This window comes from Crocodylus porosus, unplaced genomic scaffold (assembly GCF_001723895.1).
Source record: "Crocodylus porosus isolate Cpor-Errol unplaced genomic scaffold, CroPor_comp1, whole genome shotgun sequence".
NCBI classification, from domain to species: Eukaryota; Metazoa; Chordata; order Crocodylia; family Crocodylidae; genus Crocodylus; species Crocodylus porosus.
The window spans coordinates 1,375,295-1,392,042 of NW_017728935.1; the positions used below are offsets into that span (position 1 = coordinate 1,375,295).

Here is a 16,748-nt window from a genome sequence, read left to right on the forward strand (position 1 = left end):
CCCCCAAGCACGACCAGGAGTGACCAGGAATAACAGTCACAAGCTGGCAGAGGGTAGGTTTAGGTTAGATACCAGGAGGCGCTACTTCACTGTCAGGACGGCTAGGGTCTGGAGCCAGCTTCCAAGAGAAGTGGTGCCGGCTCCTGGCCTGGGGGTGTTTAAGAGGAGGCTGGATGAACACCTTGCTGGGGTCGTTTGACCCCAGTACTCTTTCCTGCCATGGCAGGGGGTCGGACTCAACGATCTGCTCAGGTCCCTTCCGACCCTAGAAACTATGAAACTACGATGAGAATGGAGTTAAAGGAGGGGACCCTCCCCCCTTTTTTTTTTTAACAATGTAGGACTGGCAGAGGCTTCTTGGCCATCAAGTCCAGTCACCTGCATTCACAGGCAACTATTTGTCTGAAAGGATTCACAAGACTGCCAGCTGTAAGCCCTGTAACACAACAAATCTAAGCCTTGACTTCTCTCAGAGCCAGAGGGTGCGTCTACACATTCATTGATGCGTCAAATTCCTGTGTATTAAGGTTAGTACCTGTACTACCAGGTACTAAATGAGCAGTAACTGATGCTACTGTGTAGTAGCACCGGCACACACCTTTTAAGTGATGCTAACGTGCAGTAGACTAATACTACTGTGCATTAGCATATTAGCACGGCTTTTGCCGTGACACTCTAATTAATGCACAGTAGAATTAGTCTACTGCACATTTAGTGTCTTGTGTAGACGCACCAAGAGAGTACTAGAGGGAGGTCTGCCTGTGTCCAAAAACCTTGATAAAGAGACTCTTTCATATTAACCGATCTATTATCAATCAAAAGGAACAATAGCAATCCTTGCAGAAATCTCTCCTTCCCAAGTATGGTTCTTAATGTACCCTGGAGACACGGCCTGAACGGAACTATGTTGATTAGCTTCTGCTTAATCCATGTTGTAGATACGTGACTACAAACAGCACCGTCATTATTTATTGTAGGTGCAATTCCTGCCATTTTGTTAAAGCACACAGTAGGTCTCTATCAATAGAACAAATATATATATAGTATCTTATCACATTAGAGAGCCCAGCTCCTTCAAAAAGCAGCATTTAGTCCTCCCAAAAGAGATGGTATTGTATGGTAGCCCAATCCAAGCCCAAAGATGGACTGTGGCTGCATGTTGACATTGGCCATGCTTCCTCAAACTTCCCAGGGGCTTATAACTAGGCTTGCAAACAAAGGACAGCAAGCATGAACTGAAAGAGTCCTACACGCAATGCCAAGCCTCTTCCCAAACAGCTGATGTGCGAGATCTGAATTCGGTATAACAGAATGCCTTGGCATCAAAAAAAAAAAAAAAAAAGAAAAGAAAAGAAAAAAGAAAGAGATACGATCATAATAAGACTTAAAGAGCTTCTGTAGTATCTGCCTAATTTCAGAATGCGTCACATATGCTAATTAAGCTTAATGCCATTCCTGGGAAAGCAGTATTCATCCCACTGTACAGATGGAGAAACTAAGGGACACGGCAGTTAATCAAATTGTTCAGGCTTATGCAGAATTGGGTTTGAAGCCAGAATTCCTGTAAAACCACTTCCTGTGCCCTGACCGTGACACTGTATTTATTCCCTTCTGCTCCTTGCTAACCTAACCCCAGCATGCTAAGAAACCCCACATTTGATGGAGCAAACTGCAGCTGTTGCCTGTGGTTAACCCTTAGTAGGGACATGAAGTAGGTGAGAGGTCCGGGCACGGTTAGGTGGGTTAGAGGAAACAGGAAAGCGCAGTACCAAACTCCTGCTTAGTGGTGGCTGGCGGAGCACTCTCCGTAGTGGTTGTAGTGCTGGCGACGGTGGTGGTTGTAGTGGTTGTGGCAGCTGTGGTTGCAATGGTGGTGGTAGTAGTTGTGGCGAGGGTGGTGGTGGTTGTAGGGCTGGTTAGATCGACTGCAGTTGGAGGCAACCAGGTTGCAGCTGGGAGAGGCAAATGTAAACACTGTGTTTTTAGAAGAGGTTATATCCTTAGCTGTCCTGCTTTGGCATTCCCGAAGGCTAAACACACGCATAGGAGAGAGGAAGCAGAGCAGCACGACAGAGAGAGAGGCAAGAGTGGGAAGAGACGGAACAAACAAGCACCTGAAATGAGAGACCCAAGCTTAGCTTTCATTTTCCTTCCCCGGAGTACAGTCCCAGTGCCAGTCATGCATTTCAGCTGCCGCCTGGGCAGGCGTGGGGGGTGCCTGGCATCTCCCGGGTAAAGGGGCGCGCCAACAATCCCGTAGGCGAGCAAGAACAAAACGCATGGCAAGCGGCAGGAAGTGGGCGAGCTCAGCCCCAAAGAAATAGCTCCAAATGTGCTTTCACTCTGGGCTCATTGTCTGGCTTATCCCCTTTCTTGTGGGGCTGAACAGCTTGCCTTTCTTTATGTGTGCTTTGCCCAACCGCCCCACCTCTGCCCACTGTGGATTTGAAGAGCAACAACTGGCATGAAAAATCAGAGTGAGTGCCCATGTTCTGCTGGGATATAAGCGGAGTGAGAGTCTGCTCCCCCCATTATAACCAGGATGTCTGAGCGGGGAATTTAGCTCTGAGAAGCCGAATCTTTCTCAAATAAGAAATGGGATTTGACTCTTTTTAAAATATAATAATCCAATTTGTCACGGACTAAGTAAACCCAAATTAAATTAGCTTAGTCCACCCTGTGCTACACGTGCAGCAAATTTCTGAGCTCCTGGCATTCTGCTGGCAGACACGTTAATTGCTTCCGTCCTAGTACATCTTCCTACAGATGCTGTGGTCTGCAGGTCCTTAAGAGGCACTTGCATTGAGAGGAGATGCAGCTTTTGGTTTTTGCTTGAGCAGTGATGGCTGCAGCTTTGGCTTTGCAATCACTGCTTCCCACAGCTTGTCATTTCTATTAATTATTTAATAAGCCCATCTTTCCTCCGAAATCCCCCTGATGCCATATTTCGAGAGAGGAAAAAGGGGAGGGATGGGTATATAATGGACACACACTAAAGAAGGATGCATGCTCCCCTCCCCCAGCACTTCAGTGGCTGTAAAGGATCTGAAAGGGACTGAGCTGATGGTGCCTTTGCACAGGAGGGGAGCAGCGGATTTGTGTGTGCTTGACACCACAGGCTGCCCTACGATAGTTAAGACATCTCATTGCCTTTTTGGCTTTGTTTCTAGATGTATGCTTGGGTCAGGACTCTAATCCTCAAAGAGTATGAACGGGAAGAGGAACAGTGCCTTTAGCAAGTTAGGTGACTGTCAAGGGTTCTTGTTAATAAGAATCGCTGGGTGAAATTCTTTGGCCTGTTTTATGTGGGAAGTCTGACTAGATGATCACAAAGATACCTTCTGGCCTTAAAAACTATTAGGTTTTGGATGTGAGGGTTATTTTGCTATAGGGGAGAAGTGTATCTGTGTACTCCGTCGGCTGGAACGCAAGAGGGGCTGTGTGAAATATTTCCACCGTTACTTGAGGACTGAAACATCTTAGGACAATTGCCGGTGGCGAAATATGCAGCTAAAACTAAGCTACACGTTAGAAAAAAAAAAGAACAAAAGGCTCGCTCTGTGCTCCCTATATTGAAGTACCCCAGGCTTTCAGAGAGTTGTGCCTTGCTTCCATGTGTGATTTGGGGACATGCAATAAGTCTTCTGCTAGGAGCATGCACTGGTAGACTCCCCACTGCAAATGTGACCTTTAGCCAAATGAAAATAACTATGGGAAAGGAGCTTAGAAAGACAGCCCCACATACAACCCGATGTCTCCACTGGTTCTGCACCAACCTAAGCCACTATCCTACCACATCGCTTCACACACACAGAGCTCCGCTGACTGCAGAGGCACTCTGCGACTGAGGCTTCATTTGATTTCTGAGGGACGGGCATCTTTGCACACAACTCTCCTGCATTAACAGAGTCTCTCGCTGCTCAGGATCAGTGTCCCACAGGTTCATTTGGGGGAGGGGGTTGCGTGCACATAATATACACGTTGCTGCTTTGAAAATATCTAGAACCCAAGAGCCCCCCACGCCACAGTATTAACGGTCCAATAACTGAAGTAACAGAAGTTGAAGATGGAAGAGAGCAGTTAAATCGCTCAGTCCATCTACCGACCCTGCACAGTATGTAGCTAAAAAAAGAGGCACTGAAAATCCCAGTAACCTGCACAAACTGGAAAGGAAAACAAAACCCAGCACAGTTCACAGTGTGCTCACAATGCAGCGCACGTATCCTCTTTGACAACACTCACGACCGGTACAAACACAGAAGTACAGCAGCCAGCATCATGCAAAGCCCCAGCCATTCAAATAAAGCCATCAGCACCTCCCCTCCTTCTGCCCGGTGTCAAAGGTTTGATGGATTGGCGTGAAGCAGCAAGAATTGCCAAACAACATGCGAGAGAATCCAGAGAAAGCGCAGGGTGACCCGGAGCTCCTGCCACAGCATTTGCGGTCTTGCTCTTTTTTGTTCAGTTCATCCACCACGATGCACGTGTCTCGTAGAGGAGAGCTTTGCTCTCTGCAGTCCTCGCTGTTACCCACGGATCAGACCCGGGGGCGTGTATCTGTGCCTTGTGGCCATAAGTTACAAAAGCCGTACTGGGACAGCCCTGATTCCTGACATTTTTCTGAAAGTGAAGATGAGTGTGGCTAATGGCATCGTTACCTCAATTAACTCTAAGGCTGCAACCTCTTGTTGCAATTTGTAATGCACGCAATAAAAATACCTAGAAAAGAAACCGGTATTGGCCAATGAACTCTCTCAACTTCCCTGAGAGGCACTGATTTCTCCACCAGTAAAACGGGGCTTAACGAGGCATGAGGCAGTAACACACGAGTCGGGGATCAAGCTGGGACTGGAACTCAGCAGCCCTAGGCTCCTGGTCCCAGTTTGGTACCAAGGGTGGCCATCACAGAGGACGGTCCGGTTGTCCTCTACTGATACGAAACCAGATGCCTCGATGTCCTCTATTTTTCTCCTGAAGACTAATTCTACTGTGCATGAATTAGCATGTCACGGCAACAGCCGTGCTAATATGCTAATTTCTCTTGAAGAAAAAAACAGGGGACATCAAGGCGTCCGGTTTCGTATCAGTAGAGGACAACCGGACTGCCCTCTATGATGGCCACCCTATTGGTACCACCCGGCTGTATCACCTGCTACAGCCTCCAAGGTCTCGGTATCCTTCGTCAGCATGGTCGCTGCGGGGCCGAGAAGGCCCCCTTGTTCCAGTGTGATGTGCTGGCCATGCTGAGAAATGGTTTTGCACTGTCTTTTGCCCTGCTTGGTGCCTATGTATTGAAATCCTTATTGAGCTGCCACCATCTCTTTAATAACACTGTGAACGGAGCCCCTCAACTCTGACAGTGACAGTGTGAAGCGTTTGCCCCAAATGCTGTAGCCGCGTGATGTGCTCCCTTGGAAACAATACCTCGGGGCAGGGCCGTCACCTTGCATCAGGCTAATGTGGCTTAACCACTGAGAGAGTCCGTGTGACACTGGGGTGTGTGCGTGCATTTGCAGCACTTGTAAAAACGAATCCTCTGAAAGACCAGAAACGGGTACAGCCAGGAGCCTTTGATCTCGGCGCCCTGTGGTTTGAAGGGACCCCAATCAGAGCGGTGGGAGATGGCAGGAGCCCCCATGCTGCAGCTCTAGGAAGATCAACAGTGGGGGGAAGACGCGAATCCATCTGGACCGGCTGGCAAGGAGAGCACATCCCCCAGGGTAGAGGGAACTCCCACAGGTCAGGTGGATGCAGCCCTAATCTGCTCCCCAGGTGGAAGGCAATTCAAAGCCAAAGCCTCATTTGGGTTTGAATAGAAAATATGCGCGAAAGAAAAGCTCAGCTGGTCCATTTGGGATGGGAGGCAAGGGGGTGTTCTCTGCTCTTTGAAATCCTGCCCTTAATGAGAACCGACTTCAGACTGGAGAAGGATCAAGGAGGCCTTTGACAGAAGATGAGAGCTTCTCTGAATATCAGGAGCAGGAAAGGCAAACTGTCAGGGGGGAGGTCAGAGTCTGAAATGAGTCCTGCAGGCAAAGGGTGGGGGAGGAGGCAGGAGAAGCTGTGATTCCCAACTCGGGATCCTCTACAGTGCCTGTCAGGGGCTCGAGGATCTCAAAGCACATTAGGCCCTTCACATATCCTGACTTGCTGGGCACTGCATGATTGCAGCCAATTTACAGATAGGTAAAGGGGGTGAAGGGGACCCACGGCGTGGGCTTCTCAGAAGGCTTCGCGCGCTCACGTCACGTGGGCATGTTGCAGAACTCTGCTCAGACGCTGGAGCTGGCACAAAAGGCTGGAGCTCTGCTATTTTTAGCTTTCTACACTTCCAGTTTGCAGGTTCAGCAAGGACTTCCGCTACCCAAACAGCGTCGAGCAGAGCCTCTGATAGTGCAGAAGCTCCTTGGGTACCACATGCCCCGTGCTCCATTTGTTGTTAACGGGAGCTGCAAATGCTCCACCCTTCTGCACATCAGGGGCCCCTGTTGAAAATGCTGCTTTAAGCTGCTTGAAGGCCTGAAGAACCTCCTGCGCTCACCTGCCACAGCTCTGCCTCACCTGAATCCACCCAGGGGATCAGAAAGAGAACTAAGCAGTGCCCACGCCCATTCCCTTGTGCTGTCCCTAACGCGTAGGAGTCTTTCTTGCACAAAAGCTGGCCTCTCCGGCAGGTCTGATGCTCTTCAGAGGTCGAGTTGGGAGCGTGTGCTAGAGATGAGCTCTGATCCAAGGAGGCCCTGACCTTTGTGACCTGGCTGCCCTTCTCCTTGCTCATGCTTTGCCTCTTTTCTCTGCGGATATTGTAGGCGCTGTCAGGTGACGGAGTCCAAAGGGCCAAAGTGCATGGGGCGTTTGAGTAAGATGGATTGAAAATGCAGCAGACACGCTGGCTTCAGGGGCTAATAGGCTAATTAATCCACAAGTAAATTAGAGACCCTGCACGTAATGACTTCTTCACGGCACAGTGGCTCCACTCATGCTCTCTACTGTAACCTGGGTACATTAAAGCACCGACCACTGTCTGCTCCCATGAACAGTGAAAAGCATCAGCAGGCTTGTGGAAAGGAGTCCACGCCTCAGCAATGAACCTATGTGAGGAGAGTTTTTCATTAGGCAGATGGGCTATCATTTGCATTACAAATCGCGGTAGGAGTAAGTGGGTTTTATTGATAAGGCTCCCCCTTTTTTGCTTCCTTTTGTACTTCGCTGCTAAGCTAGAAGGATTCAAGGCTACTTCCAAATCCCCGGTGATTTCCAGTCATTGAGAAGTCGGGTGCGCAATTCTACATGTGCTATGGAATATGACAGGAAACAATAAGTCCCCATACTGGTCTTTAATTATTTAGGGGAGCTTTTAAAGTGCTGTTAGGCTGTAATAATGACTTCCCCCCCGGGTGTGTCTCTACAGCATAAGCAGGCTTGGAAAGATTTGATTAATCCCTTATAAATGTTGACGGATAGCCAAATATTTCCAAGAGATTTTTCTCCCCCTGATTATCTTAGCAACTGAAGGAAATGTGATTTGTATATAATATAAATCATAGTAATTTGAAAATCTAATGACTACAATCAAGTGATGGTCTTTAATAGGAGTTTGCCAGATTGAATGGACTGCAGAAGAAAAGGACCATTAGTTTTCCACAAGCAGTACATTTCAGTTGTCAGGTTCTGGTAGGAACAATGGACTCCTCCTCCTCTCCTTCCCCTTTTATGGAAGGAAACAAGGAAAAACCAACAGATATTGGTATCTGGTGCTGAAAACTTAACCCTTCCTAGCCTACTCACAAAGCTTCCAGGTCTAATACACCTGCACAACCTGCAGACTCCGTCATAAAGACCATCCAAGTTTGCCATTGCTGTTGGTGGTACAAGATCCAGCTCTTTTCTCAGCTATCAACCGTTTCCCTTTTCATTACACAAATGGAAGTCTTTGGGTTTTCCAAGAAACGCCTTCCCAAATCACTACCTCGTTCCCCCAACTCTAGTTTAAGAAATGAAAAGGTGGGATTTCCTTCACTGGCAGTTCTCAATGGCCAAGTACAGACAGTCTAGCAATTCAGTCTTTGCAGGCTAGTTTAAGTTGCAGAGATGGAACTGATTTGCAAGTGAATAGATATTCACTTCTGATCCAGGAAATGCAGGCATATGCCTTCAGTGGCTCAAGCCAGAAGCAGGGAGGGCGGGCGCTAGAGCTGGGCTCCCAGCCTGCCAGCTCCAAGAATTTTCCCCACCTTCCTGCTCGAGCAGACAGGGCATGATCAAGACCCAGCCCAAAGCTAGCTGGAGGGTCTGCCTGGGATGGGGAGGGCAGTGCCTGCCAGGCTGAGGAGGGAGTGGGCAGGGAAAAAGGTAGTGGCACTGAATTCATAAAAGCTTGAACAGGAACAATCCTTTCCCCGAAGCAAGCATGTATTGAACAGAAGGGAACAACCCTTCTGAGTCTTGCTGGCTGTGATCCTGGACTACAAATCCCAGAGGCCCCTGGAAGCAGGGAGAAGAAGTGGTGAGCAACCCTACAGAGTCCTGCAGCTGTGGCTCTGGACTGCAAATCCCAGAGACCTTAGGGGCAGCAGGAAGAGGAAGTGATGAGCAACCCTACAGAGTCCTGCAGCTGTGACTCTGGACTGCAAATCCCAGAGACCTTAGGGGCAGCAGGAAGAGGAAGTGAACTCACAGCCTATTTCTGGGGGACACTGATTTAAGCTGAACCAGGAAGGGGTGGGTGGGTATTTGGCTGAGATGGGTTAGGAGTAGCATACAGTGCATTGGGAGGAGGAATTCAAAAGCCTTCTAACCTTGTGTTTTAAAAACTGACTCAATTAAGTGTTAGGCAGGCAGTGTTCTTTGGGTGAATGTGATACCTTTTATTAGACCAACTAAATAGTCAGAAACATTGTTCTTTGTAAGCTTTGGGGTACAAACACCCTTCTTCAGGCACAGGGAGAATCTACAGCACTATCAGTGAAGTGTTTGCATTTGGCTTTGATTTCCTCTAGCTGGGCCAGCTTCTTCTACTTGTACAACAGGCAGTTTTGAGTGTGGGTTTGTTTCACCCCACCCCGAAACAGGACCGTGGTGGAATGAAAATAGCCTGAGGCAAACAGTTTGCCAAAGTGAAATGTGTCTTAACTGGTGCACCTATGGGGCAAGCAAAATCTAGGTCACTGAGCAGAGGCAAATCTTTAGAGAAGGGTCAAACAATTATACCAGAAACCTGGGCTTGTTAGGAAGACAAACAGCCTTCCTGGCCAAGTGCAATTTAGATCAGGTGACTCCAAGCAATCTACTCCTTGCTATTATGCAGTGATTTTTCATGCACTGGGGCACAACAAGGCATTAACTAAATTAGCACAAGGGGAAGGATTTCTAGTGTCAGCCCTGTGTCTTGCTACCAGTTACACTAGGCTAAAGGACAAGCATGACTCTTAAAACCAATATCTCACACAGTTGTAGGAAGAAGCAAATTCTGTTTGCCATCAGAAAGCTGGGAATGGGGTCCACAAGGTATCGAGCCTTAAGGTCACATGATCCAGTTAGTAATGTGGTGTTTCCTTCAATTCAAGCATAGTTTTAGTGACCACTTGCTGGTCACGTTGGTAGAAAACAAAAACTAATGCCATCCCTTTGTTCCCTGACAACTCATAACAACACAGCCCTTGACGGGCAAGGGATGCATCTAACTTGAGCAGTTTGGGACATATCTCCTATAGGAATGATGGTGAGGAACATGATGTGATTTTTAAGGTTCAACAGGAACCACCAGATGTAGAAAATCATTGTGGAAACTGATCCTGACCTAGACAGAAATTGTAGATTCCTATGGAATTAGTTAGGGTGAAGTGAGTTTTCCTTTACCAAGAGAAGCCACATAAACTAAAAACATGCCTGCACCTTTGCAGCTCGTTGAGCCTCAAAGCAGACTAGTCTGTTACCCTGTAATTTAGGAAGTGAAACCATAGTGAAGGAAAAGGAAGGACTGTACATGAGGGGAGGGGGGAAAAAACAGCAAAATAATGTTGCTTTGAACAAATGCTGCTGCAACAAAAGAAGAGAGGAGGAGCATCTGTAAAAAAAGCAAAACCTGGAAGGCACCATTTTGTGACTGAAAATGGGTCCTGTGTTTGCAGTTATCACATGGGCAAAACATCCAGTGAAACTCAGTTTCTTCACAAAGAAAACCAGCTGTCCCTACCCAGTCCTCTGTGCTTGCTCCTGCAAGGTAAAGCATAACCCCTTACTGATTCCTTGCCAAAACGGCTGCTGTTGTCCCAGACAAATAGCTCTTCAATGGCAGGGCACTTAGGGTGCTCTTTCTGGCAGACTGTGATCTCTGGCACTGCTAATCTCCATCCCTCAAACCTGATCACTGGTCTGCAACAGCAGTATCTAGTCAAAATGCTCTGCCCTGAGTAGGCCATCTCTCTGTAACAGCAGTGCCTGGAGTTCAGCTTTAGTTTTAAAAAGAGGGAAAAGCCCCTTCCTCATAGAAGGAAAGGTGTAGGAAGATATGCTCTGACACTTGCTGGGTAATTAGGGACCGGAGTTTCTTTAACAGCAGGCAGATCCCCTTGCAGAAGGACCTAGATTCTCTGTACCTCAACGTTGTTACGGAAATCCCCAAAGCCAGCAATAGCTTAACATGCAGACATGCGTAACTGCTGCACAAACATTGCGTTTAACCCTTTCAATGGGCACCTGGGAATGAAAGGATACCTGATACTGTACACCTGATGGCTCTAGGAATAATATAGTGTGTTGTGTACATCAAAGCGTTGCACTCGGAATTTGCTCACCTGAAGCTAACATTTAAGCAACACAGAGCTGTATTTCCAGAAGGGAGTACTAGCTACTCAAGATCCACAGGCAGTTTCAAGGTGTAATGTTGTTCCTAATGGAAGGTGCTACACAGTAAGGAAATGTGCCCCTTATTACATGGGCATGTGTCCATATACTACTAAGCGATGCTCGCTGACCCATGCTTTTGTGTGTGGCGTACGGTTATGATGGGAAGAGTGAGGCCCAGGAAGGCAAAGCTGTTCTGTGCTCAGCTGGGATTAGACGTGCGAGATCCTAGCAGCCTGCTGCTTAATTTTCCCATTGAAGGGGTTAACGCACTGCATGCATAAGTGCCAGCACACCCGAGAGACAGCCCTGGACTGTGCATTGCCCCATGCCTGTTACCTCCTCCAGCTGGTACGGTACCTGGGGTTGGAGTGGCTTCAGAGAATGCAGCGCCAAGTATAGGGAGGGGAATACGAGAAGAGCATAGAAGAAAGGGGAAGAGAAAACAAAGGAACATATAAAACACACAGCACGTGAACGAGAGACAAGGATCAGTCACACAGTCGCGACAGTTTTGAGAGAGAGAAAACACATTAGCAGCAAGTCAGCAGTTACCCTTTTGGGAATAACCATAGCTATTTACACAGGCCAAAGAGAGGAGGAATCGGAGATTAATCTGCGTTCCCAGTCAGATGCGCCAACCCAGCAGCCAAGAGATGCTAGTGGGCTCAAGTATGCAAAGCGCTTAAAAGCTTGCTTCCATCTCATTCAAGGACACATTTTGACATCCCATGTTCAATCTTGGCATAACAGTGATGTCAATTCACCTGCGATGCATGCTAGGCTGAGGGTGAGCTTGACTTGTCTCTCAGTTTACCCTCTGGGTTGAACATAGTCTAACGGGGCTAGAAGCAACATCTGGATGCATTTATTTCTGTTTATGATGCAGTCGGGGATCTGTCCTGAAGACGAGATTTAAACCTTTGCTTTGGTTTTCTGAACCTTCTTCTCTTGGGCTCCAGGGTCCCCAGTGTTACTTGCAGAAAATGAATCGCAATGATTCAGAGCTGCTGAGTAACGTGCTGCTTACTGGGATCTTACACCTACGAATAGCAGATTTCTTGCCAACCTAGTGTTGTGTCAGATGCACCCTGTCTCTCATGTAATGGGCCTGCATTAATGAAGAAGACAAGCAAGATGTTGCTGTTTCCACTCGGTTTTCTTAAATTGATGGATAAAGCCTTTTCCATCAACAGGGCATCCTTTGACATCTTGGCGCCTAAGATCAATGAATGCCACTGTCCTTTATTCCCAATGTGTAGGGAAAGAAGGAAAGGGACACAAGTACCGGACAACCCCAGTTCTTTTCAGGCTGCCATTCACAGTAGTATCTCAGTTAGTAATCTCTTGCAGTGCATCTCAGATAAGCACTATGCAGTAGCCATTAACACTAACTGTTAATACTGACCGCTTCAGCTCCTTCAGGAAACTATTTGTCTGAACAGACTGGGCAAAGCTAATTCGCAAGTTCACATAGCACTAGCCAACCACTAAAGTCTAGTCCTGCTCCTCTGTGCAACATATTTAGCAAAGCCCCTTTTACACAGATGCACAAGGTCAATATTTGCCTATAGCTAGTTCTTTTCCGAGTACGCGGGAATGCAGATCCCGCTGCATGGGAACTGTGGACAAATGCTGAAGTTTTTAATTGGCTAAGTCTGCATAATAATTCTGGAGCCTGCCTAAGACACATGGGAAACATTTCATTTTCATTTTTCCCTTCAACAGGATGTTTTTTCCCATCAACCGCTATTAAGGCTGAGGGGTGGGGGAGAGGAGCAAAAACCCACTGAGTCAAGTCAGAGCCCCAGATGAATTGTAGGTCTTTTAGCAAATGCTATCGAATGGAAAGAGCCATCTTTGTCTCTCCTGTTCTCTCTTCCCTAAGGGCTGCTGAACTTTCACTTAGTTTGATGAATGTCTCACAATGGGCATTTTATCCTATTATGAATATGTGAGTTGTGGCTTTTTCCTTTGGTGGGTCATCTGTTGATTACAGGGGTGACGGGAAAGTGGCACCACGCATCCCCCAGTCCGCCTTTCCAATGGCTCTCGGCACTTTGCGGGCTGGGGGCTGCAGCTGTCGTATAACTCTCCTTCCACCAATAAAAGTTATTTAAGCTTGCCTGGCAATATATGGGCAGTGTTGTATAAAAATGAAGAGCCAAGGGGAAGCCAGCTACTGCTGGTGCAGTGATGTGAACGGTGTGAAGACCTACCAATGTCAAGTCAGCGTATGCATGTGCTCAGACCCAGTGGTTTGCTGGCCAGCTGTGAGCCTAGTCCAATTTGGGTTAGAACAGCCCTCCACCGGGAAATAAGGGGACTCTATTAGAGCACAACCAGTAACTACAGTTGTGTCAAACCACCAGGATGCAGCAGACTGGTGCTCGGCCATCGTGTCTGAATATTGTTGGGGCTGATGTGGATCAAGCTGTTGCAGGGACTAGGACTCGGAAGAAGCACAGGGTGTCCACTGGATATGCTTGCTCATCACGGGTCTTAGGGGGACGCCGGCTCAAATGGGGCAGCCCCAGAGAGGGCCTCTTTGCTTGAATAGTGGGAAAGAGCAGTAATAATGCCAAAACAAAAGGCTGCCAAACACATGGTAAAAGAATAGGGGCTTCTGTTCTGTCCTGTCCTGACCTCCACCCCATTCAACTCTGCTCAGCAATGTAAAGGTGCAGAACTGGGTGATTGGAGTGCCATGCTGCTGTATCCACATCTCTACCCTCCCTTTCAACCGCTCCCCACTCCCAAAGAACTCCGGCTTTATCAGTGTCAGGGATGCACTTTTAAAGGCACAACTACCCTCATTCAGTGCAGGATGCATCAGCCTTTTAGGAAGCTCAGATTTCCTGACATGTGGCAGCTAAGAGTTGGCTAAATTGCTAGGGGTGGGGAGAAAACCACCAAGGATGTGCGGGTTGAAGTAAAGCGAAATGGGCTTCCTGGCCAACGGCCCCGGAAGATGGCAGGCCAGGTTGGCAACGGATCTTAGAGCTCCAACTCATTCAGCTTCTCTGCGGCCAGAACCCAGCCCCGAGCCCTACAGTTGTGAGCTATTTACGCAAGAGAGATGGGAGTTTTAGCAGCCTGAGACTACAGGTCATTATGCACATTTTGCATATTGACATAGGCGCAGAAATGCATTTTCTAGCTGCAAAGGAGGCAGGAAGATATTGCGGAGGAGCCCTCCGGCTTGGGCAAATAGTGTTAAACCAGGTCCCTCTGGTGGCTGTCCTCCAGGAAACAGGGACAACTCTGCTCAGGTCCTCTGCGGATCAGCAGCATGGTTCAGTCAGAAGCCAGTCCCTTTAGGGTTTGAGCTCATTACACCTAACCCCCCCCAAAAAAACTTCCATCCTGGCATTTCTGTAACCATCAGACAGTAACGCTGTTCCCACTGCATTGTCTCCCTTCTCATATCCTCAACAAGATCACTTGACACCAGCTGGGTCAAAGCATCCCTCCTTGCTGAGGTGTCCTAGCAAAGCTGTCATTCGTTACAGGTTTGCTTTTAAAAATCAATCAGAAGTTTCTCAGTGCAGTCTTCAGCCTACAGGACTGTAGCGCAGTAAACGTGCACGGTCTGCTGCTTATGAATTGCAGAGCTGGCTGGACTGCAGGGAGTTCCCTACCAGTCTCGCAACCTGACGTAGGTAAATCCTCAATTAATGCTAAGCGTGCTCTTGCTAGCTCCCTCTCGCCCGCGGTCTCTCAAGCATATCAAACACAGTAGCGCTGCCCAAAGATGGTTTTAGTTTGCAACAGAACTCAAATGACCAGAGCCTACACTGCATATCCCTATGGTAAAAGCCGTAAGAAACTACAGCTGGAGAGGGTCATAGGAACTTAAGATGGAAAAGACCTGTTACCTCTCCAAATGGAACGTATCAGCTATTCAAGTGACACTGTGAAGGGCAGGGGGAGGCCAGCAGGGTGATTTAGAGTCCCCCCCGAGTCGTACAGAAAAGTTTTCTCTCTTTAAAAGTGCGCAGAGGAACCCTCATGGTTTGGGCGTGAGAGAACCACTAACTGCTTGAGGGCAGGAAGAAACTTCCCTTAAAAGGACGCTGATTATACTATTGTCTGTGGACGTTTCTTCCGCTTTCCTCTGGTATATCTGGCGTTGGCCGTTGCTGAAAACAGGATACTGGATCGTTATTCTGATACGGTCTGGAAGTTGCTACTGTAACCTCCCTAAGTACCTATATGGTCCTGATCTTTGTTTTATTCACAGACTTCTCAATCGTGAATGGATTGTATCTGCACAGCATCCTGTGAGAGAGGCAGTGCTATCTGAGCTGAGGCAGGGAAGAGATGCAAGAGGTCTACTCAAACCATTACTGGCTAGAAACTTGCTTACCTTGGGCAATTTGGCTGCGTTTTTATCACAGCGAGTCAGTTAACCTCACTTCCTTAGTAAAACCAGATTATATTTTCAGCGCTTCTTGTCTATTATATCCACCGGGAACACGTATCCCGCCCCCAAAGCTACAGCAACATGGTATTGCACCTACCTTCGTTCAGCAGGGCTGGCGATTCCTTCATCAGGACTGCTCCATCTCCCACCTGGGTCCTGGCACGCAGGAAGAATCTGTAGCGTGAGATGGGGTCTGTCCTTTGGAGCGTGAACCTTGTTTGATTGGGGGAGAAGTTCTCTCCCACTGTCTTGCCCACTTTGGATCCATTAACTGGGGAGAAAGGCAGGCTTTGTCGGCTTCAGCTTTGCTTCATAAAGAGCCTGTGTTACATATTGCAGACCCTCTTGTCCTGGGACAGGAGCTGAAAACAGCTGAGGGGCTAGTATGCCTCGACTGCATGGAATGAAACTTGCCTAAAGGGGTTCAACAACAACCAGCGGCTTATGGAGGGGTAGGGTTTCTAATACAGCCCGGACAACCGCATTCACTATCGGTAAAATTCGCACCCCTGCAGAGGTCCAGACAAGGCTCAGGCATCATACGCCTGCCCTGCTTTTAAACTCTTAGACTAACACTTGGCCCTGTGCACAGGAGTGACTTCTACCCAGCATTGGGGGACAGGCAAGGGCAGCTTATCCTGTGGGAGCAGGTTCCCGTTAAGGTAGGCTGTGACGGAGCCTGCTGTACAGACACTATTGTACTCAGACTACTTGAAATGCCACATTTTAATCTTGGCTTAAACCTTATATTTCCCTGCATAGCCACGTCCAGAAAAACGCTGACCTCCCACAAGTGGAGTGGCAAGTGTTTTACCTTGCGATAGGAGCCTGATGCCTTAAAGAATCACCCTTGGGCCATTTGATGTTTGCATATCTCCTTAAACAGCTTGTTAGGGAAGCTCTGTCTTAGGCAAGCAGGTTATTCAACACCAAAGAGGGAATCTTGAAATCATCAAGGAGTCATTAAGCTAAGAAGAAACAGGTGTGGAACGTACAGGCTTGGTATCTAAGGTTGTATCCAGTGAGGATGCCATTGGGATGCTCAGGGTGGTCCCATTCCAAAGTGATGGTTTCCATGTTAGGCTGTCCGATTCTTAAGTACCGTGGGATGCTGGGCACTTAGGAGGAGGATGGGAGCCGGGAGGTGAGGAGGAAAAGGAAAAAAACAAAACAAAACAAAACACACAAAGGTAACATACCTTACCATACTGTACACGCGGCAGGCTGGCTGACATCATAAAGACACACAAAGCTCAGATGCTGATAGAACAAGAATCTGCATTAGAAACCATGCGCCAGTCCCAGGGGTCTCCTAAGCACATGAGAAGGGCGCTTAAAATGGAGCAATTCTGCATGCTAGTTCAATACTGAAGCAAGAATCATGCCTGCACATTCAGCCACCGAGACACCTGTACTGCAGTCTGGGAGGGCCTTGCTGACAGAAGAGCAAGAGCATTGCAACACGAATGTGACAATG

At 47.9% G+C, this 16,748-nt stretch overlaps 1 protein-coding gene across 20 annotated transcripts in view; it reads right to left on the bottom strand.

Annotated features, from left to right (window-relative positions):
• Window positions 1–16,748, bottom strand: part of NFASC (neurofascin) — a 111,141-nt gene that overhangs the window by 26,363 nt on the left and 68,030 nt on the right. For 11 of the 20 annotated variants that reach the window (XM_019546577.1, XM_019546574.1, XM_019546588.1 and 8 more), the window contains 4 exons: window positions 16,267–16,389; window positions 15,369–15,542; window positions 11,206–11,220; window positions 1,770–1,952 (listed from right to left, as the gene is read on the bottom strand). In XM_019546577.1, the coding sequence (XP_019402122.1) occupies window positions 1,770–1,952; window positions 11,206–11,220; window positions 15,369–15,542; window positions 16,267–16,389 (495 nt within the window). The remainder of the gene's footprint in view (window positions 1–1,769; window positions 1,953–11,205; window positions 11,221–15,368; window positions 15,543–16,266; window positions 16,390–16,748) is intronic. The other 9 variants (XM_019546586.1, XM_019546585.1, XM_019546584.1 and 6 more) reach the window with 3 other exon arrangements.